The following is a 23,470-nucleotide window of genomic DNA, read 5'->3' on the forward strand; positions in this document are numbered from 1 at the left end:
GTACCCCAAAACCTCAACTGTTATCATGACTCCACGCTTTCCCAGCCACTGAGGTTAGGCCTACTGGACTAGAATTTGCTTTACTTTGCCTTCCTCCCTTCTCAAAGAGTGGATTGACATTTGCAATCTTCCTGTCCCCCAGGACTATGCCAGGATCAAGTGATTCTTGACAGGTCATGACCGATGCATCTGTTATCTCTCCAGCAACCTCTCTCAATACTCTGGGATATAGTCCATCTGGTCCAGGTGACTTATCCACTTTAAGAACCTGAGTTTGCCTAGCACGTTTTCCTTTGTAATAGCAATGACACTCACTCCTGTTCCCTGACACTCACGGATCTCTGGCACACTGGTGGTGTCTTCCACAGACAAGACGGATGCAAAGTACCAATCAAGTTCATCTACCATCTCTTCCCCATTTGTACCCCATGAGCATCATTTTCCAGTGGTCCAATATCAACTCTCGCCTCCCTTTCGTATATTTTTATAACTGGCTTATATTATTGTATAGTTTGCTGTCATATTTCACCTTTCCCCTTATAGCTTTTATTTTAAATTTGCCGGTTGTTGGATGTTAAAAGCTACCCAATTATCCAACCTACTACTCACTTTTAATACCTTATATGCTTTTATACAGTCCTTAACTTCCTTTGTCAGCCACGATAGCCTAGCCCCGCTGTTTGAGAACTATGTCTGTGGGACATATCTATCCTGTACATTATGAACTATTCCCAGAAACGTCAGCAATTTCTGCTCTAGCGTCATCTCCACCAGCATCCTTCTCCAATCCACCTGGGGAATCACCTCTCTCACGCCTCTGAAATTCCCTTTCATTCCATTGAGATACTATGCATCTTGCCTGTGCTTCTCCCTCACAAATTGCAGTAGGAATTCAATCATATTATGATCACTGCCTTCTAATGGTTCCTTTACATTAACCCCCCTCATAAGATCTGGGTTATTACACAACACCCAATCTAAGATAGCAGTTCCCCGAGTAGGCTCAACCATCAGCTGCTCTAAAAAGCCATTTCGTTTGCATTCAATACATTCCCTCTTTTGCGATCTCACGCCAATCTGACTTTCCCAATCCTCCTGCAGATTGAAGTCAGCCACTACAATTGTGTCGTTAAATTTATTACATAAATGCCAAACATTCAGCAGTACCTGGGGCAGAAGTGAGGATACATGCTTTTACCAAGGAGAGAAGGTGTTTTTGAAGCTGAAAGGCCTGAAGGTAGATAAGACACCGCAGAGTTCAGAAAGAAGTAGCTGAAGAGATTGTGAAGGCATTAGAGTCATAAAACACTACAACACAGGAAAATGCCATTCGGCCAGTCTAGTCCGTGATAAAGCATTAATCTTCCGAGTTCCAACAACTTCCACCTGGACCATAGCCCTCTATATGCTTCTCATCCAGTCACCTAAGCAAACTTCTCTTAGATTACAATCGTCCCTGCCACTTGCTCTGGCAGCTCGGTGCAGTCAGCCGGATTCTTTCGAGGAAATCTTGACTGACAAATCTTTTGGAATACTTTGCGGAAATAACAGGCAAGATAGATAAAGCAGAGGCAGTGTATGTTGTTTGCTTGGATTTTCAGATGATCTTCAACAAGGTACCCCATGCAAGGCTGATTGAGAAAGTAAGGAGGCCTGGGATCCAAGGGCACATTGCTTTGTGGATCCAGAACTGGCTTGCTCACAGAAGACAAAGAGTGGTTGTAGACTGGCCATATTCTGCATGGAGGTCGGTGACCAGTGGTCTGCTTCAGGGATCTGTTCTGGGGCCCCTACCGTTCGTGACTTTTATAAATGGCCTGGATGAGGAAGTGGAGGTACGGGTTAGTAAATTTGCTGATGACGCAAAGGTTGGGTTAGGTTGCGGGGAGATATTGATAGTCTGCAAACCTGGGCTGAGAAATGGCAAATGAAGTTCAACCCAAAGAAGTGTGATGTGGTTCATTTTCTTCGGTCAAATATGATATAGTATTAATGGTAAGCCTCTTGGCAGTGGAGGAACAGAGGGATCTTGGGGACGGAGTCCATAGGACGCTCAAAGCTGCTATGTAGGTTGGCTCTGTGGTTAAGAAGCCATACTGTGCATTGGCCTTAATCAACTGCAGGCTTGAGTTTAAAAGCCGAGGTGTAATGTTGCAGCTATATAGGACTTTGGTCAGACCCCACTTGGAGTACTGAGCTCAGTTCTGGTCGCCAAACTACAGGAAGGATGTGGAAGCCATAGAAAGGGTGCTGAGGAGATTAACGAGGATGTTGTTTGGATAGGGGAGCATGCCTTTTGAGAATAGGTTGAGTGAACTTAGTCTTTTCTCCTTGGAGTGATGGAGGTTGAGAAGTGACCTGATAGAGGTGTACAAGAAAATGAGACATTGATCGTGTGGATAGTCAGAGGCTTTCCCACCTATCGTGGTGGAGGCGGACACGATAGGGTCTTTTAAGAGACTCCTGGATAGGTACACGGAGCTGAGAAAAATAGAGAACTGTAGGTAACCCTTGGCATTTCTAGAGCAAGGACATGTTCGGCATCGCTTTGTGAGCCAAAGGGCCTGTAACGTGCTGCAGGTTTTCTATGTTTCTAAGGTGCTGCACGTGAGGCTGCTGAACGGGATCACAGCTCATGGAATTACAGGAAAGATACTTGTACTGACAAGGGAGAAGGAGTCAGAATAATGTGGGCATTTCTGTTTTGCTGTCGGTAACTAATGCTGTTCTGCAGGGGTCAGTATTGAGACCGCATCATTTCATGTTAAATCTGAATGATATGGATGACGGAATTGATACCTTGGTGACGAACATTGCAGTTGATACAAAGATAGGTACGGGACAGGTAGTTTAGAGCAAAGCGGTAGTCTGCAGAAGGACTTCGATAGGTCTGGAGAATGCCAGCAAAGTAGCAGTTGAAATACAGTGTATGCAAGTCATGTACATTTGGTAGAAGTAATTGGGCGTAGAAAAAAACAATAAATGGGAGAAACTTGAAAAAATTAGAGGTGCATAAGTGCTTGTGAGTCCTTGAGCAAGAGGCCCTAAAGGTTTGCTTGCAGATGGAGTTGATTAAGGATGACAACTGCAATGTTAGCAATATAAGAGCAAGGATGTGATACTATAGCTTTATAACGCATTGGGCAGATCACTGTTGGTGTATTGTGAGCAGATTCTGACCTGTACTTCCGACTTATTATCTGAGCAAAGGATGTGCTCGTATTGGAGTGGGTCCGGAGAAGTTTCAAAGAATGATTCCAGGAAGACCAAGAGTGGATGACCTGGATGAGGAAGTACGTGGGAAGGGATTCACTCAGTCATCCAACCTACAGAAATTTATCAATATCCACTGCTGCTGATTTCCACACACAAATAAATCAAAAGGGATTTCCCCAATCAAATCGATAGTTAATCGATCGATAGCCCCCAAATTTGTTCAAATCCCAGACGCAGGCCCCAAATCTGTTACGAACCATAATGCTTTAGAAACAAGCCAGCAGCAATTGTCTACACCTGGAGTCTGGTTTTGATGTTAAATCTATCTTTATTAGAATCTACTTGTAATATTGCAACTTAAACAAGATAAACAGAAGTTAACAGTGTTAAGTTTATAAATGTGTGTAAATATAACTCCCAAACTATTGAGCTCGGGGGAAACAAGGCTTAGAGTCTTGAGATGGTAAAGTATGAAAGTTCAGTTCAACTACAGAATAGGCGATGAGAGAGAGAGATTTGTAATCCAGGGTAAATGGCGAGAGAATGCAAATATGTAGAATTCCACAGGTTCCACGGTGGTAAAACGAGAGAACAGTCACTGTAGATTTTATCCATCATCGTTTCAAATCCACATACAAATTATCACCGAAAGTGACTTGTCACAAGGTGTATCGTCTTCAAGTGAATTACCCCAGGCAAGGGCTAACACATAAGTGGTCTCCACAGGATTCCCCAAATCCGATCCACTCCTATGGATCAAACGAGGTGACAATCACATATTCGATGTACGGTGAACGATAATTAACCCACCCTTGTGGGCATAGGAAAGTTCCAAACAGTGACCCTTGGCCACTAGTTCCCTGGTTTCGATCCTTCCATTTTTCCTCCTTTGTCTCCATCTGACGCTGAGTGTCTGTGTCCTCGGTTAAAACTAAACAAGCTACGAGCGATGTAAACAAGCTGCAAGTCAGACTGAGTCAGCATCCTGATCTCTGTCTCTCTCTCTTAAAATGACAGTCCACAGCAAAGGAAACCCAGGGATTCATAACAACGGCCAGTCCCCACTGTGAACCGACTGGTGTGCCAGTAGTTGTGATGACTGAGTGAATCCCTTCCCATAGACCGAGCAGGTGAATGGCTTTTCCCCAGTGTGAACTCGCTGATGATTCTGTAGGTGGGATGACTGAGTGAATCCCTTCCCACAGACTGAGCAGGTGAATGGCCTCTCCCCAGTGTGAACTCGCTGATGACTCAGTAACGTGGATGACTCAGAGAATCCCTTCCCACAGACTGAGCAGGTGAACGGCTTCTCCCCATTGTGAACTCGCTTATGACTCTGTAGGGTGGATGACCGAGTGAATCCCTTCCCACTGACTGAGCAGCTGAACGGCTTCTCTCCAGTGTGAACTCGCTGGTGACTCAGTAGAGTGGATGACTGAGTGAATCCCTTCCCACAGTCTGAGCAGATAAATGGCTTCTCCCCAGTGTGAACTCGCTGATGATTCTGTAGGTGGGATGACCGAGTGAATCCCTTCCCACAGACTGAGCAGGTGAACGGCTTCTCCCCAGTGTGAACTCTCTGATGATTCTGTAGGTTGGATGACTGAGTGAATCCCTTCCCACAGTCTGAGCAGGTGAATGGCTTCTCCCCAGTATGAACTTGCTGATGACTCAGTAGTCTGCATGACTCAGAGAATCCCTTCCCACAGACTGAGCAGGTGAACGGCTTCTCCCCAGTATGAACTGACTGGTGTGCCAGTAGTTGGGATGACCGAGTGAAACTCTTCCCACAGTCTGAGCAGGTGAACGGCTTCTCCCCAGTGTGAACTCGCTGATGACTCTGTAGGCTGGATAACTGAGTGAATCCCTTCCCACAGACTGAGCAGGTGAATGGCTTCTCCCCAGTGTGAACTCGCTGATGACTCTGTAGGATGGATGATCGAGTGAATCCCTTCCCACAGACTGAGCAGGTGAACGGCTTCTCCCCAGTGTGAACTCGCTGATGACTCTGTAGGCTGGATAACTGAGTGAATCCCTTCCCACAGGCTGAGCAGGTGAACGGCTTCTCCCCAGTGTGAACTCGCTGATGACTCTGTAGGATGGATGACTGAGCGAATCCCTTCCCACAGACTGAGCAGTTGAACGGCCTCTCCCCAGTGTGAACTCGCTGATGTCTCTGTAGGGTGGATGAGTGAGCGAACCTCTTCCCACAGACTGAGCAGGTGAATGGCCTCTCCCCAGTGTGAACTCGCTGATGACTCAGTAGGGTGGATGACTGAATGAATCTCTTCCCACATTCTGAGCAGGTGAACGGCCTCTCCCCAGTGTGAACTCGCTGATGATTCTGTAGTTGGGATGACTGAGTGAATCCCTTCCCACAGGCTGAGCAGGTGAACGGCCTCTCCTTAGTGTGAACTCGCTTATGACTCTGTAGGTGGGATGACTGAGTGAATCCCTTCCCACATACGGAGCAGGTGAATGGCCACTCCCCATTATGAACTGACTGGTGTGCCAGTAGTTGGGATGACTGAGTGAATCCTATCCCACATTCTGAGCAGATGAATGGCTTCTCCCCAGTGTGAACTCGCTGATGATTCTGTAGGTTGGATGACTGAGAGAATCCCTTCCCACAGACTTTGCAGGTGAACGGCTTCTCCCCAGTGTGAACTCGCTGATGACTCTGTAGGTGGGATGACTGAGTGAATCCCTTCCCACAGTCTGAGCAGGTGAACGGCTTCTCCCCAGTGTGAACTCGCTGATGTCTCTGTAGGTTGGATGATGCAGTGAATCCCTTCCCGCAGACTGTGCAGGTGAATGGCTGCCCCCTGGTGTGAACACGCTGGTGTGCCATTAGGTCAGATGACCGAGAGAATCCCTTCCCCGAAATTCAGCAGATGACCAGCCTCTGCCCAGTGTGATCTGACTGGTTTCTCCACAGGTGGGATGCCCGACAGAATCCTTTCTCACACACAGAACAGGTGAATGGCCTTGCCCAGTGTGAACTTGCTGATGTACCTTCAATTGAAATGACCGAGTGAATCCATTCCCACTGTCTGAGCAGGAAGGATGGTCGATTGAATCACTTGCTCCACTTCTTAAATATCTAGACAGAGACAACAAAACTGTTGTGCCGTGTTTGAGATTCCTGGAGACAAATTCCTTCCCGTTTTTAACCTGTAAAAGATTTACAAAATCCATCAATGGGTGTAGGACAATATTTTGGATGAGATTTCTTGAGTTGCCAAGGTTTGATTTGGTATCACACTGTTACACTGAGGTTAAACCCAAGTTGGACAGAGAAATCATCTCCTGACTCGGCAGAGTGCTGGTATCTGGAATGACCATCAATCACCATATGCGTTTCAAGTTCCAACTCCTTAAAGTGCAGGGTTACAAGCTGCAGCTGGATGCATTTCTTGTAAGTGAGGGCATCAGGGACACTACAGGTCTCCCCATCTTCCCTCCAATACCCCCTCTAATTTGTAATAACCAGTGTGTACATAAGTCTTGCACTGCATTTTTTTTTACCCAGTGACAAGATGTGCACAGTGAATTTTATATAGAGAGGTATTCATTTTCACAGCTAGTAAATCACTGTCAATAGGAACTTTGATCTCCTCTGGGTTCGATCCAGTTCATCTGCACTCTCACACAACCTATGTAGCAGGCCTGTAATGGGTAATGAAGGATTTTCTCACCAAAGATTTTGTATATTGTCCATATGTGGTTAGCTTGCTAAGTTACACTAAAAAAAGTCAGATTTCCAAATATCACTCCACTTCTTCCCACTTGCAAATTCTCCAGCAACTTTTGCAACACCAGAATACACACAAGTATCACCAGTTTCTATATTCTACATAAATATTTACCCTGAACCCTCCCCCCACTCAATGACTGACAGTGGTGAACTCAGTTTCTATATTCCCCTGAAGCCTCCCCCAATTCTCCAGCAATGTTTGCATCGCCACAATACACACATCAGACAACGACTGACAGTGGTGAACTCAGTGATGGTAATGCCAATGAATACGAAGGGAAGGGCAGTAGTCTTTCTGTCTCACTGGCGTCTGGCACATTTGAGATGTGAAGGCTACTTGCTGCCCAAGGCAAAGGTGCTTGATATCATTATGTACCCAGAGAGAATGGGTCAAAACATGTTCTCGCGGGTAGAAAAGTGCAGAACGAGAGGAGGGAGCTCAAGCAACACACACAAAATGCTGGAGGAATTCAACAGGCCAGGCAGCATCTATGGAAAAGAGTACTAATGCTGAATTCCGCCGGCATTTTGTGCGTGTTGCTTGGATTTCCAGCATCTTCAGATTTTCTCATATTAGTGATTGGGGGTAGAACAAAGGTGATTTTCTCAACTGGTGATGTAAAAGATTTTGTTCCCTTTCTCCGAGTTCCTAATCCTTGTATTTGGATAGCTGGAGCTCAGCTCTGTCTGAGAGATCCATCGGTTCCCATTCCCTTATCAACCGGAAGCTCCCCGGGGCCCGTGTACGGATCGTGGGGCTGAGAGAGAGGGACGAGAGCAGGACTGTGCCGGGATTGTTGGCCACGGTGTCCGGATTTCACAGGAATCGTTCTGAAGTCGGTGTTTAAGATAAAAACACAGAGAATCGTTCTTACCTGCACCCGACATTTTCAAGGCCTTCAGTGTACTGCGCGCGTGCGTGATAGTCGGGGATGTCCTCAGACTGACGCCTGCGCATTTCATCGGCGCTTCAGCGCCGGCGAAATTCTTAACGCATGGCCTTATGGGTAATCACGGTGCCATTAAACATTTCTGCAAGCACCTGTTCAATGTCCATACCTCATTTTTTTCGTGTGTATAGAAAAATCTGCAGCTGTTTTAACGCAGAAAGCGGCTCCTATAAGCAATATACTCAATATCAACCTGTATCTAATGCCAAAGTAAAATGCAGTTATAAAACACAGGAGATTCTGCAGTTGCTGGGAATACAGAGACGCACGCACACAAAATGCTGGAGGAACTCTGCAGTTCAGGCAGCAACTAAGCAGCGGAGTACACAGTCTAGGCATGCTGAAGGGGCTCGGCCTAAACGTTGTCTATTTATTCCTCTCCACATTTGCTGCCTGACTGTTGATTTCCACCAGTATTTTGCAGAAATTAACCAGCATTTTTTTTTCGATCAACCAGTTTCCAAATGCTTCTGATCTTTCTTTTGCAGCTTTTCCTGCTGGTCTGATTCCTCCTCCTCGTCGTAAACTCTGGACCCCATCTCTCTTTGCAGCCCCAACGCCCTGACTCAATCTGGCAACTCTTTGGTTTCTGACTCTGCACTATCAAAGATTCACTCGCTAGTCTGCTGTCAGACTTTAGAGGTGCATTGTGTTACGAGACCGCAGGTTCGTTTACTGTGAGTGTCCCTTTAAGTGCCTGAGTGAGGCGGGGTCTGTGACGTGAAACACAAAGGAGAGGGGGAAGAAAAGAGAGAGAGAGAGAGAGAGAGAGGAGGAGAGAGGAGAGAGAGAGAGAGAGAGAGGAGGAGAGAGAGAGAGAGAGAGAGGAGAGGAGAGAGAGGAGAGAGAGAGAGAGAGAGAGAGAGAGGGGAGAGAGGGGGGAGAGAAGGGGAGGGGAGAGGGGAGGAGAGAGGGGAGGGCTGATGGGGAGGGGAGGAGGGGAAGGGAGGACAGGAGGAGAGGAGGGGAGGGGGAGGCGTGAGAGGGTTGGAGGGGAGGAGGGGGAGGGTGGGGGGATAGGGGAGGAGGAGGTTAGTGGGGGGATGAAGGAAGGAGGGGAGGGGGAGAGGGGGGAGAGTGGGGAGTGGGGGAGGGGAGGGGAGTACGGGAGGGGAGGAGAGGAGGGGAGGAGTGGAGGGGGAGAGGGGAGGAGGGGGAGAGGGGACGGGGGGAGAGGGGAGGAGGGGTAGAGGGGAGGAGGTGGAGAGGGGGGAGGGGAGGAAGGAAGGATTTAGAGGGGGAGAGGGGGAGAGAGGGAGGGGGAGAGGGGGAGGGGCAGAGGGGGAGAGGGGCGAGGGGGGGAGATGCGGGAGAGGGGAGAGAACGTCAAAACCACAGTGAGCTTATCGTCTTATTCAGACCGGAGAAAATCATGCAGGTGTATAAGATGATGAGAGGCATTGGTCGTGTGGATAGACAGAGGCTTTTTCCCCAGGGCAGAAACGGCTAACACGAGGGGGAATAGGTTTAAGCTGCTTGGAAGTAGGTACAGAGGAGATGTCAGAGCTAAGCTTTGTTTAAGCAAAGAGTGGTGTGTGTGTGGAACGCACTGCCAGCGACGGTGGTAGAGGCGGATACAATAGGGTCTTTTAAGAGACTCTTAGATAGGTACACGGAGCTTAGGAAAATATGTGGCTATGCGGTAGGGTAATTCTAAGCAGTTTCTAGAGTAAGATACATGGTCGGCACAACATTGTGGGCCAAAGGGTCTGTAATGTGTTGTAGATTTCTATGATTCTATGAAATTAACGGGAAATCTCTCCTCCCACAGAGTGGTGACTAGTTGCAACCTGTCATTTCAGGGTGAGTGCGAAGGGAATGGCAGGGGTAGATTTTGATATTCTGATATGGAACAGAAACATCGGCAGGGACCTCTCTAGTGAGACACGGAATTTGATACAGAAGTGATTTCATCTGTCACAGCTCCACAATATTAAACACCAGTCTAGTTTAAGGCTAACATCAGCAGAACAGACTCCTCCAATGCTCAGTGACCAGGGTTCAGTCCTGGGTGCGATGAGCAGCCGCAAGAACTGCAGAATCTGACAGTAACAGTCCCTCATGAACCTGCAGCTGCCTTCAGTCACCGTGATGGTTAAACATTTAACACGGAGCTGATTTGAACTTCCTCCCTGATGTGAAGTTGCTGGTGTTGCAGCAGCTGGGATGATTGAGTAAAACTCTTTGCTCACTCCGGACAGAAATGTGGCCTCTATTTATTGTGAACTCACCGGAGCATCACAAGGTGGGTTAACTGAATGAGTCTCTTCGCACACACGGAGCAGGTGAACGGCCGCTTCCCAGTGCGAAGCTGTTGGTGTATCTGCGATGGCCGACTGAATCCCTTCCAAAATGAGAGCCAGTAACTGATATCTCACTGCTATCAACGTCCTGGCGATGTATCCAATCATTTCACGGACATGAGCACGTGTTCGGGCGCTCCTTGTAGCGAGTGGGACGCTGTCTTCTCCAACATCTCAGCCTCCACATTCAAGGGTCGGTGGCATTCAAGCGCTAGTGAACTGACACATACAGCGGAGTGAGTGTCGCTTTAAAGTGCCTGAGGGAGGCGGGGCTGTGACGTCACAAACGCGCTGCAGCAGAGTCAGAGAGACAGAGGGGAGAGTGGGAGGAGAGGGAAGAAAGAGAGAGAGGAGAGGGAGAGGGAGAGGAAGAGAGAGAGAGTGTGTGTGAGAGAGACTTCAGCTTGTGTCACTGCTATGCCCAAAATATTGGTTGATCATCGGCACGCAGTGCACAACGGATGTGTGACTGTCACTTCGTATCATCCATATGTGTGGATTTGCTGGAGTATCCTGTGGTATCACTTTTGTTGGCCCTTACGTGGAATCGGGGTGTTCTGTGGTAACCACTTGAAGACGATATTCCTGTCACTGTCACCTGGTGATATTTCTAAGAGGATTTCGGAACTGATCGACGGATCAGATCTTCGGCGACTGTTATTTCGTTTACCCCAGCGTGGAATGTGTGTGGAATTCTTCGTAATTGCCTTCTCTCTACATGTTTCTGTGGATTTACAAATCTCTCCTCTCACTCACTTATTCCGTGGATTTACTGAACTTTTCCACTTTACCATCTGAAGACTTTAAGCATTGTTTTCCCAAGCTTGATAGTTTGGGAGCTATATATACGCATTACACTGTTAACTTCTGTTTATTTCCTTTAATGTTTTATATTTGGAGTAGATACTGTTACGTACCCCGTGACGGGTCAAAGAACCAGCAGAAATAGAAAACACCGTGGGAGTCTGGTATTGCTATAAACTAATGCTATTTATTAGTAACTACGCGATACAGCAATATAAATGCAGATATATCAAACAGGTTAGCAATGATTATATGTGTGTGTGTGTGTGTGTGTGTGTGTGTGTGTGTGTGTGTGTGTGTGTGTGTGTGTGTGTGTGTGTGTGTGTGTGTGTGTGTGTGTGTGTGTGTGTGTGTGTGTGTGTCTTTCATATTTGGAGTAGATACTAATATAGTGGTTATAACATCCAAACCAAACTCCATTAGTATCTATTGCTGCTGGTACGCAACAATTGCAACAACCCAGCTGCCTGAGGCACAGTCCTTTAAAATTGGTGAAAATGACCCAAAACGTTGAAAAGAGGGGGGAAGAAGGAGTTTAACCAACTTCGTCCAGAGCCCTGAAGAACGTCACAACCACAGTGAGCTCATCGTCTTATTCAGCCTGGAGAAAATCATGCAGGAAATTCATGCAGATGTATAAGATGATGAGAGGCATTGGTCGTGTGAATAGCCAGAGGCTTTTTCCCAGTGCAGAAACGGCTAACACGAGGGGGAATAGGTTTAAGCTGCTTGGAAGTAGGTACAGAGGAGATGTCAGAGCTAAGATTTTTAAGCAAAGAGTGGTGTGTGTGTGTGGAATGCACTGCCAGCGACGGTGGTAGAGGCGGATACAATAGGGTCTTTTAAGAGACTCTTAGATAGGTACATGGAGCTTAGGAAAATAGGTGGCTATGCGGTAGAGTAATTCTAAGCAGTTTCTAGAGTAAGATACATGGTCGGTACAACATTGTGGGCCAAAGCATCGGTAATATGTTGTAGATTTCGATGATTCTATGAAATTCAAGAGAAATCTCCTATCCCACGGAGTGGAGACTAGTTGCAACCTGTCATCTCAGGGAGAGTGAGAGAGGAACGGCAGGGGTAGATTTTGATATACTGATATGAAACAGACTGCAGGAGCCAGTTGGGCCGAGTGGCCTTTCTAGTGTACATTGTGAGTGTGGTAGAGACAGTAAGTACCTGAGACACAGGACCTGATACAGAACTGATTTATCTTTCACAGATCCACAATATTAAACACCAGTCTAGTTTAAGGCTAACATCAGCAGAACAGACTCCTCCAATGCTCAGTGACCAGGGTTCAGTCCTGGGTGCGATGAGCAGCCGCAAGAACTGCAGAATCTGACAGTAACAGTCCCTCATGAACCTGCAGCTGCCTTCAGTCACCGTGATGGTGAAACATTTAACACGGAGCTGATTTGAACTTCCTCCCCTGATGTGAAGTTGCTGGTGTTGCAGCAGCTGGGATGATTGAGTAAAACTCTTTGCTCACTCCGGACAGAAATGTGGCCTCTATTTATTGTGAACTAACCGGAGCATCACAAGGTGGGTTAACTGAATGAGTCTCTTCGCACACACGGAGCAGGTGAACGGCCACTTCCCAGTGCGAAGCTGTTGGTGTATCTGCGATGGCCGACTGAATCCCTTCCAAAATGAGAGCCAGTGAATGATGTCACACTGCTATAAGGTCATGACAATGTATCCAATCAGATCACGGACATGGTCACGTGTTCGAGCTCTCCTTGTCGCAAGAGGGACCGTTGTCTTCTCCGCCATCTCCGCCTCCACTTTCAAGGATCGGCGACATTCAAGCGCTGGTGAACTGACAGATACAGCGGAACTAACGTGCTGTTGAGTTTGTGATTCCCGGACACAAATCCTTTGAGTTTTCTAAACTGTTAAAAGTTTACAAACCACGTCAGCGGGTGAAGGACAACATTTCCACTCAGATTATTTAGTTTCCACGGTGCCTTCTGAGAAAAACACTGTCACAACTCAAAACAATTTGGGGAGACAAGACTTCATCTTCTAACTGGCCACAGTTCCGGAATCAGGAACAATATCAAACTCTCCCGCTTCCCCTCTCTGTATAAAAATGGATCATTCCTCCCCTTCATCAGTCTGTGACTTGGTTCAGTTTGTCTGTCTCCTTCGCATTCTGAGCATGCGCCACACTCCGACTGAGATCACATTTTATTTACACGGCTGTGACTAGAGACTTTCTGATTATTATGTCCCTCCCCGGCATTTGACGGTGGTAAACTCAGAGTCAGCAATGGTATTGAACCTCAGGAGTAGGTGATTAGGCTTTTCCGTTGGAGATCGATAAACTGCGGGTAGTGTGTGGCTGGATGAGTGGGTCGTTTTCCAGACTGGAAGGAGGTAGCGTTTGGAGTACCCCAGAGATCAGTCCCTGACCACAGTTGTTCACAGTTTAATGTCCTGGGCGGAGGCAGCGAGATGAGAGATGTTCCAGTCTGCTGGTGACGCAGAAAGTGTGGAGTTGGGGAGAGGGAAGGCGATTCACATGCAATTTCGTAGCTTTGCAATCAGTGCACTGTGGGGCTGCAGTGGCGGGTTCCAATCTGCTAATTGGATTTGCTGACGGCACTGCATTGATCGACCGAATCCCAAATAATAACGAGGCATCGTATAGAGAAGAGCATCGTATAACTTGTGTTCCGTGCGTTATCTGAATGTACTTGCCCGTGATGCTGCCACAAGTCAGTGTTTCTCTGTACCTGTACCTTCCCGTCCGTGTGCACTTGGCAATAAATTCAACAGGACCTGAGAAATCTCAGTGAGATTTCATTAGTGATGATCATCTTGGCAGCTCGGTAGGTCGAATGTATGAGACAGTACACTGTTAAATGCAAAAACCCTGAACAGTGTTGATGATCAGAGGGATCTTAGACTCCAAGTTCATCGCTCCCCTGAAAGAGACTGCACAGATTGATCGGGTGGTTAAGAAGGCAAATGGCGTGGTTGTCTTTATTAGTTGAAGCATTGAGTTCAAAAGTCGGGAAGTTGTGTTGCCGGCTGTTCCGAGACTGCGGTCGTACTGTGACTGTTTCTTTAAGAGCGCCGGCGTGAGGAGGCGGGGCTATGACGTCAGTCACAGGCTGACAGCGCTGACTGTGGACTGAACCATAAGAGAGAGAGAGCGATCTGCAGACGGGCAGTCGGCCAATCTAAAGAGAGAGAGAGAGAGACTGGAAAAGCTGATCGCTTCAGTTAGTCGCAGCTGAGGCTTGGAACTCTCCTATGCCCACAAGAGTGGGTTGATCATCGGTACACACGGAACCACAACGAACGTGTGTGGCTGTCACTTCGTATAATCCATAGGAGTGGATTTTGGAATATCTTGTGTTAACCCTTGCCTGGGTATGTTGTGTGGTAACCCCTGGAAGACAGTATTCCTGTGACAGATCACTTTCGCTGAGAACTCGTCTGTGACGGATTCAACGGATAAGAACTTCGTCAGCGGTTATTTTGAAGTAACGGCCTTTTCTCTACGTTTCACCCCTGGATTACAACTATCTCACTCCCATAATTTATTCCGTGGATTACTGAACTTTCCTAATTTACCATCTCAAGACTCTAAGCTTTGTTCCCTCAGTCTCGATAGTCGGGGAGTTATATTTACACATATACACACATAACACTGTTAACCTTTCCTTTATTTCGTTAAGTTACTATATTATAAGTAGATACTAATAAAGAGAGTGGTTTTAACATCTAAACCAGACTCCAGTGTGAACTCGATTGTTGTTGGTTCGTTTCTAAAACGTTACGGTTCGTGACACAGTTTTATAAAACTAGTTAGACCACATCTGGAGTGTTTCATACAGTTCTGGTCGCCCCCATTCTCGGAAGGATGTCGGGGCTTTGGACAAGGCGCAGAAGTGGTTTACCAGGATACTGCCTGGATTAGAGGGCATGAGCTATAACGAGAGGCTGGACAAACTTGTGTTGTTTTCTCCAGAGCGGCGCAGGCTGGGGTGGGACTGGATGGACGTTTATAAGATTACGAGAGGACAGACGATATATTTTTCCCGGGGTTGAAATGTCTAATACATTTGAGGTGAGAGGAGATATGAGCGACAAGTTTGCTTCTTTCCACAGAGTAGTGGGCAGCTGGAGTCACTGCCTGGGGTGGGAGACCCTCCACCGTCACGTGATCCCGTTTCCTGTTCATGTTTTTCTGCAGATCTGCAGCATCTGCGGGTCACTGCTCTACGTGTCCGTGTAGCTTCACCTTTCCCCGTTCAGACAAGGCAGTGAGATCCGGATCTGTCACGTCCTCTCGTTGTGGTGGACAATTTTTTTTTCCCTGCAATATTTTCACCATGTTTCATTCCACTGTTTTTACCTGCTGAAGTGCAGCCAATGTTTCTGGGTTTCTGACCCATTTATGTGAGAATTCAGCCTTTTCTATTTCTCTGCGCTTCTCATAAATGTGTACAGTTCAGTTAAGCTTCACTCCACAATTTCCAAAGCATCAACCCAGTCAGTCAAATAGTTCTACACAATTAAAATAGTTTGTTACATTTAAAAAATATATATTTTTGTACTATTTATATAATTTAACTACATAATATGTATATTCTTATTTTAATCCACAATTGTTAAAATCTATTGTTATTGATTAGGTTCTACTGCTGTGGCAGAGACAATGAATTTCATGACATATGCCGGTGCTATTAAACCTGATTCTGATATTGATATGGGAGACCCAACACCGGTCACCTGATCCCAGTTACCGCAGATCGTAATGTGAGATTGAAGCCCTTTCCATTTATTTGCTTTCCACAGAAATGACAACAGTTCAGTTTCCTTCTGTGGTTCAAAAGCAGAAGCTCAGTCTGTCTAATATTTCCACGTAATTAAGATGGAAAATTTGTTTATTCTCTTAATGTACTGAGCTACAGTGAAAATCTTGCCTGACGTACCATCCACACAGATCGATACATTACAACAGTACATTGAGCTGATATATGACCGAACAATAACTGTAACAAAGCATTATGGCTGCAGAGAAAGTGCAGTGCAGATAGACATATGGTGCAGGGTCACGTCGAGTTACATTGTGAGGCCGAGACCATGTTATCATTCATTTGGCTTATAACCACAGACAGGAAGCCACCCTTGAGCTTGTTATTACTAAGTGATTTAGATGCATATCATATTTTGACTGAGTTAAGTATTGTATGTAATTAGTTTTTGCTACAACAAGTGTATGGGACAATGGAAAAATATTTTGAATTTCCCCATGGGGATGAATAAATCTATCTATCTATCTATCTATCTATCTATCTATCTATCTATCTATCTATCTATCTATCTATCTATCTATCTATCTATCTATCTATCTAAGAACTGCAGGTCTTCTTTTTTTCTCACTTTCTCGTGGAACTAGACAGGGATGTCCATTAAGCCCATTATTATTTAATCTTGTATTGGAACCTTTAGCTATAACACTACGTGAAGCTAAAAATATTCTTGGTATCTCTATGAATGGAACCATACATAAGATTTCTCTTTATGCAGATGATCTTTTGGTTTTTATTTCAAATTTTGAGGAATCAATTCCTAATCTTTTGGAAACACTTAAAGATTTCGCTAAATTTTCTGGATATAAACTTAACTTGAATAAAAGTGAATTGTTTCCATTAAATGTCCCTGTTAGTATATATAATGATATTCCTTTTAGAACTGTTAATACATTTAGATATTTGGGTATTATAATTACTAAAAAATATAAAGATCTCTATAAAGGGAAAATAGTTCCTTTAATGGACTCCATGAAACAACAATTTTCTAGATGGAATCCACTTACTTTTTCTTTAATAGGTCGTATTCATGCTGGTAAAATTATTTTACTTAGATTTTTATATATTTTCCAAAATATACCTATCTTTTTAACTAAAAAAATTTCGATCAAATTGACTCACTTATTTCTTCCTTTATTTGGAACCATAAGAGTCCAAGAATTAATAAGTATCATTTACAAAAATCTGAAAAAGATGGTGGACTTGCACTTCCTGCTTTAAGACTGTATTATTGGGCTGAGAACATTAGACAATTCTGTTTTTGGTTATATTGTCTTAATAAGAACCAAAATCCATTATGGGTTGATTTGGAATTAAAAGCAGTTAAACAATTTCATTTAACTTCAATATTAGGAGCTCCATTACTTTTACAGCTCTCTAAAATTCCAAATTTAAATCTTTACCCGGTTATTAAACAATCCCTACGGATTTGGGTTCAGTTTCGTTTTTTAAAAAATTTTAAACAATTTAAGATGACTAGTTTTTTACATCGAAACTTCTCATTTATACCTTCAACAACTGACCCCATTTTTCTCCTATGGAAAAATAAAGGGATCCATTCTTTTACAGATTTATTTTGTGATGGTCCATTATGATCTTTGAAGAGTTAATTAACACACTTTCTCTCGCCCATACACATTTTTTTGCAATATGTTCAGTTTAGACATTTTTTACAATATTTACCTAAGATTCCATGTTTACAAGAATCTGATTTGTTGGATACCATTTTGAAATTGAATCCCTTAGTGAAAGGTTCCATTGGCAGAATTTATAATTTATTTTTGTTACAAAACGAGAACCTATCACTAAAGATTAAACAGGATTGGGAGAGAGAACTTAATATGACCTTTGTTAATGAAGATTGGCTTCGAGTTTTGAAAAATGTAAATTCTTCTTCTGTATGTGCCAACAATTGTTTAATTCAATTTAAAACTGTTCACCGTTATTATTTAACAAAGGAGAGACTATCTAAAATATTTCCTAGTATAGACAAATGCTGTGATAGATGTAAAACTGAAGTAGCTACTTTTCACATATGTTCTGTTCATGTTTTTCATTAAAATCGTTTTGGAAATCTTTATTTTCAGCAATTTCTAAAGCTCTGAAAATTAATTTACAACCTAATAGATTGACTGTTCTATTTGGAATACCTCCACATCAGATTCAGGGTATTTCATCTTCAGATCAACATGTAATTGCATTTGTTACACTACTGACAAGAAGGACTATTTTATTAAAATGGAAAAATATTTCTTCCCCTACATTAATTGAATCGTTTTCTCAAGGAATGTTATGTCTTAGTTTGGAAAAAATAGAAGTAGAACTTTTGATCCTCGATTCGATTTTGAGAGAAGATGGGGTTCTTTTGCCAAATATTATCATTTAATTTGAATTATGCTATATGGTTTCCATCCAATTTTTTTTTATAAATAGGAAATGGCGGTTGATGATTCTTTTTTAAAAAATTTAGATGATGGTCAAACGTATTGCTCCGGAGGGTTCATTCCAAATGGGTTCCCCCCCCCCCCCTTTTTTGTGGTTACTGGGTTCTTTTCCGAGTTAGATGGTGTATTTTTTCCCTTTATATATATATATATTTCCATTGTTATATTTTACGATCAGTTTTTTCAGCTTTATTAATTGTATACATATTAATCTATTGACGTTTTGTATCAATTTATAGCTGTAGAACAGGGGTGTCAAACTCATTTTAGGTCACGGGCCGGATTGAGCAAAATGCAGCTTCATGCAGGCCGGATCTGTCGGACGCGTGCGAACACAGCTTTCGTTGCCTCCGTTTTTTCAGCCTGCTCTCATGTGTCTCAGTCTCTGCTATAACTACAAAGTGTTTCACTTTACAAATTCCGTTTCTTATGAAGAAGACTGCCGAGCAAGACTGCCGAATAAACACAAAAAAACCCTGAAAACCTGGTACCTGAATAAACTCAGCATTAGCCATATCATACGCCATAGGCGCTTCGATTACTGGGGCCAGCTTGAATAGTAATTAGATATTATCTCGCGGGCCAAAGATAATTCCACCGCGGGTTGGATTTGGCCTGCGGGCCTTGAGTTTGACATATATCCTGTAGAAGATTATGTATCAATAAAAAAGATTCTAAAAATTAAAAATGAAACTGGCAAAACAATCACTAGACATATGGTGCAGAGTCACGTCGAGTTACATTGTGAGGTCGAGTCCATTTTATCATTCAATTGGCTTGTAACTGTAGACAGGAAACCGACCTTGAGTCTGGTGTTACGCGCTTCAAGGCTTTTGTGTCTCTTCCCCGATGGGGGAGCGGGTTTGCAGCAAGTATGTCCAGGTTGTGAGGATCTTTGAGTACATGACCTGCTTTTCCGAGGCAGGGGAAGTGTAGGAAGAGTCCATGGAGGGGAGGCTTGTTTCTCTGATGTTCTCTGTTCTCCAAAGTTCTCTGCAGTTCCTTGCAGTCATGGGCAGAGCAGTAGCCGTACGAAGGATTAAAGTATCAACAAGAAGCTCAGAGACCTCGGCCTTCACCCTGCCTTGTGTAGCTGGATCCTGGACTTCCTGTCACATTGCCGGCAGGTGGTAACAGTGGGCTCCCTCACCTCTGTCCCTCTGACCCTCAGCACACAGGGGTGTCTCCTTGCCGCCTCCTTTACTCTCTGTATTCCCATGACGTGTCGCCACCCACAGCACCAATCTGCTAATTAAATTTGCTGACGACAATACACTGACTGGCCTGATCTCAAATAATAACGAGGCAGCCTACAGAGAAGAAGTCATCACCCCGACACAGTGGTGTCAAGAAAACAACCTCTCCCTCATTGTGACAAAAACAAAGGAGCTGGTTGTGGATTATACGAGGAATGGAGACAGGAACCAAATTCAACATTTCCAACTCTGTTATTGACAAAATTGACATTTTAATATTGATCATGACACAGTGTATTTTATATATCGTTATTAACATAAAACATATTTATAGATTGTTTCTGACAAAGAATCGTATAATTTATGTTCCGTGTGTTATCTGAATGTACTTGCCTGTGATGCTGCCACAAGTCAGTGTTTCTCTGTACCTGTACCTTCCCGTACTTGTGCACTTGGCAATAAATTCAACAGGACCTGAGAAATCTCAGTGAGATTTCATTAGTGATGATCATCTTGGCAGCTCGGTAGGTCGAATGTATGAGACAGTACACTGTTAAATGCAAAACCCTGAACAGTGTTGATGATCAGAGGGATCTTAGACTCCCTGAAAGAGACTGCACAGATTGATCGGGTGGTTAAGAAGGCAAATGGCATGGTTGTCTTTATTAGTTGAAACATTGAGTTCAAAAGTCGGGAAGTTGTGTTGCGGTTGTTCCGAGCCTGCGGTCGTACTGTGACTGTTTCTTTAAGAGCGCCGGCGTGAGGAGGCGGGGCTATGACGTCAGTCACAGGCTGACAGCGCTGACTGTGGACTGAACCATAAGAGAGAGAGAGCGATCTGCAGACTAAAGAGAGAGAGAGAGAGAGAGAGAGAGAGAGAGAGAGAGAGACTGGAAAAGCTGATCGCTTCAGTTAGTCGCAGCTGAGGCTTGGAACTCTCCTATGCCCACAAGAGTGGGTTGATAATCGGTACACAGAACCACAACGAATGTGTGTGGCTGTCACTTCGTATAATCCATAGGAGTGGATTTTGGAATATCTTGTGTTAACCCTTGCCTGGGTATGTTGTGTGTAACCCCTGGAAGACGGTATTCCTGTGACAGGTCACTTTCGCTGAGAACTCGTATGTGGACGATTCAACGGATAAGAACTTCGTCGACGGTTATTTTGAAGTAACGGCCTTTTCTCTACGTTCCACCCTGGATCACAAATATCTCCCGACGATCATTTATTCCGTGGATTACTGAACATTCGTACTTTACCATCTCAAGACTCTGAGCTTTGTTCCCTCAGGCTCGATAGTCTGGGAGTTATATTTACACATATAGGCACTTAACACTGTTAACTTTATTTCGTTTAAGTTTCTATATTATAAGTAGATACTAATAGAGAGTGGTTTTAACATCAAAACCAGAGTCTACTGTGAACTCTATTGCTGCTGGTTCGTTTCTAAAACGTTACAGTTCGTAACACAGCTTTATAAAACTAGTTAGACCACAACTGGAGTGTTTCATACAGTTCTGGTCACCCCCATTCTCGGAAGGATGTCGGGGCTTTGGACAGGGCGCAGAAGAGGTTTATCAGGACACTGCCTGGTTTAGACGGCATGAGCTATAACGAGAGGCTGGACAATCTTGTGTTGTTTTCTCCAGAGCGGAACAGGCTGGGGTGAGACTGGATGGACGTTTATAAGATTACGAGAGAAATAGATAGAGTGGACATACGATATATTTGTTCTGGGGGTTGAAATGTCTGATACATTTAAGGTGAGAGGAGATGTGAGAGCCAAGTTTGCTTCTTTCCACAGAGTAGTGGGTAGCTCGAGTCACTGCCTGGGGTGGGGAGGGGGGGGGGGGGGGAGACATCAATCCTGTCACGTGATCCCGTTTCCTGTTCACGTTTTCCGCAGATCTGCAGCATCTGCGGGTCACTGCTCTACGTGCACGTGTACCTTCATCTTTCCCCGTTCTGACAAGGCAGTGAGATCCGGATCGGTCACGTCCTCTGGTTGTGGGTGGACAATATGTTTTTATCTGCAATATTTTCACCATGTTTCATTTCACTGTTTTTATCTGCTGAAGTGCTGCCAATGTTTCTGGGTGTCTGACCCATTTATGTGAGAATTTAGCCTTTTCTATTTCTCTGCGCTTCTCATAAATGTGTAGAGTTTAATTAAGCTTCACTCCACTACTTCCAAAGCAACAACCCAGTCAGTCAAATAGTTCCACACAATTAAAATAGTTTATTACATCGTTTTTTTTTCATTTCGTACTATTTATATAATTTAACTATGTAATATTTATATTATTATATTAAATCACAATTGTTAAAATCTATGGTTATGAATTAGGTTCTACTGTTGCCGCAGAGACAACAAATTTCATGACACATGCTGGTGCTATTAAACCTGATTCTGATATTGATATGCGAGACCCACCACCGGTCACCTGATCCCAGTTACCGCAGATCGTAATGTGAGATTGAAGCCTTTTCTATTTTTTTGCATTCCACAGAAATGACAACAGTTCAGTTTCCTTCTGAAGTTCCAGAGCAGAAGCTCAGTCTGTCTAATATTTCCACACAATTAAAACGGGGTATTTGTTTATTCTTATTACGTACTGAGACACAGTGAAAATCTTGACTGACGTACCATCTACACAGATCGATACATTACAACAGTACATTGAGCTGATATACGACAAAACACTCACTGTAACAAAGCATTATGGCTGCAGAGAAAGTGCAGTGCAGATAGACATATGATGCAGGGTCACATCGAATTACATTGTGAGGCCGAGTCCATTTTATCATTCATTTGGCTTATAACTGCAGACAGGAAGCCGTCCTTGAGCCTGGTGTCACGCACTTTAAGGCTTTTGTATCTCTCCGCCAATGTGGGAGCAGGTTTGCTGCAAAAATGTCCAGGTTGTGAGGTTACTTGAGTACATGGCCTGCTTTTCCGAGGGAGGGGAAGTGTAGGAAGAGTCCACGGACTGGAGGCTTGTTTCTCTGATGTTCTCTGCCCTGCAAAGTTTTCTGCAGTTCCTTGCAGTCATGGGCAGAGCAGTAGCCATACAAAGGCATGAAGTATCCACAAGGAGCTCAGAGACCTCGGCCTTCACCCTGCCTTGTGTAGCTGGATCCTGTCAGATCGCCGGCAGGTGGTAAGAGTGGGCTCCATCTCCTCTGTCTCTCTGACCCTCAGGACACATAACCCACAGGGTTGTCTCTTTGGCCCTCTCCTTTACTTTCTGTGCACCCATGACTTGTGTTGCCACCCACAGCTCCAATCTGCTAATTAAATTTGCTGACAGCACTACATTGATTGGCCTAATCTGAAATACTGATAACAATCGATCAAATGCCTCCTGACAAGGCTCGGTCCAAACAAAGTTTTCACCCTTCTTCAGGAGATTAGTCAGAGGAAGAGCGATAGCATCAAAGTTCTGACAGAACTTACAATAATATCCATCCATTCCCAGAAACCTTCTAAGAGCCTTCTTAGCAGTCAGAATAGGAACTTAAGAAATTGCCTGGACTTTTGCCCGAACAGGAGCCAACTTGCTTTGACCTACAACATAGCCAAGACAGGTCACCGTGTCATAGCCAAATTCACTCTCAGACAAGTTAACTGTAAGGCTGGCCTGGGAAAACCTGTCAAACAGCTTTTCTACTGCAGAGATATGCTCTTCCCAAGTGTCACTCCCTGTGACTAAGTCATCAATATAGGCATCTGTGTGTTCTAACTCTCGAATTTCAAAATCATTCTCTGGGATGTTCCTGGAGCATTTTTATATTAAGATATTGTATTCACACAAACCAGATAGTGTCACAAATGCAGAAATTTCTCTACATCTGTCCATCAATAGAACACACCAATACCCTAACAACAGATCAATCTTTGTAAGAAATTAGCTATTCCAACCTTATCATTGTTTTTGTTACTGCATTTTCCTTCCTATAATCAG

At 44.4% G+C, this 23,470-nt stretch overlaps 1 protein-coding gene across 2 annotated transcripts in view; it reads right to left on the bottom strand.

Moving 5' to 3' along the window:
* Window positions 1-3,541: 3,541 nt before the first annotated feature.
* LOC140723537 (uncharacterized) overlaps window positions 3,542-23,470 on the bottom strand; it is a 32,647-nt gene continuing 12,718 nt past the window's right edge. The window contains exons 3-4 of one of the 2 annotated variants that reach the window (XM_073038110.1): window positions 5,729-6,018; window positions 3,542-5,392 (exon numbers count right to left, since the gene is read on the bottom strand). In XM_073038110.1, coding sequence (XP_072894211.1) covers window positions 4,259-5,392; window positions 5,729-6,018 — 1,424 coding nt within the window. In that variant the 3' untranslated portion in view covers window positions 3,542-4,258. Of the gene's footprint in view, window positions 6,391-7,848; window positions 7,907-23,470 lie in introns of those variants that run through there. The other variant, XM_073038111.1, reaches the window with a different exon arrangement.

The sequence above is a fragment of the Hemitrygon akajei genome, unplaced genomic scaffold (genome assembly GCF_048418815.1).
Source record: "Hemitrygon akajei unplaced genomic scaffold, sHemAka1.3 Scf000118, whole genome shotgun sequence".
Classification (NCBI taxonomy): domain Eukaryota; kingdom Metazoa; phylum Chordata; class Chondrichthyes; order Myliobatiformes; family Dasyatidae; genus Hemitrygon; species Hemitrygon akajei.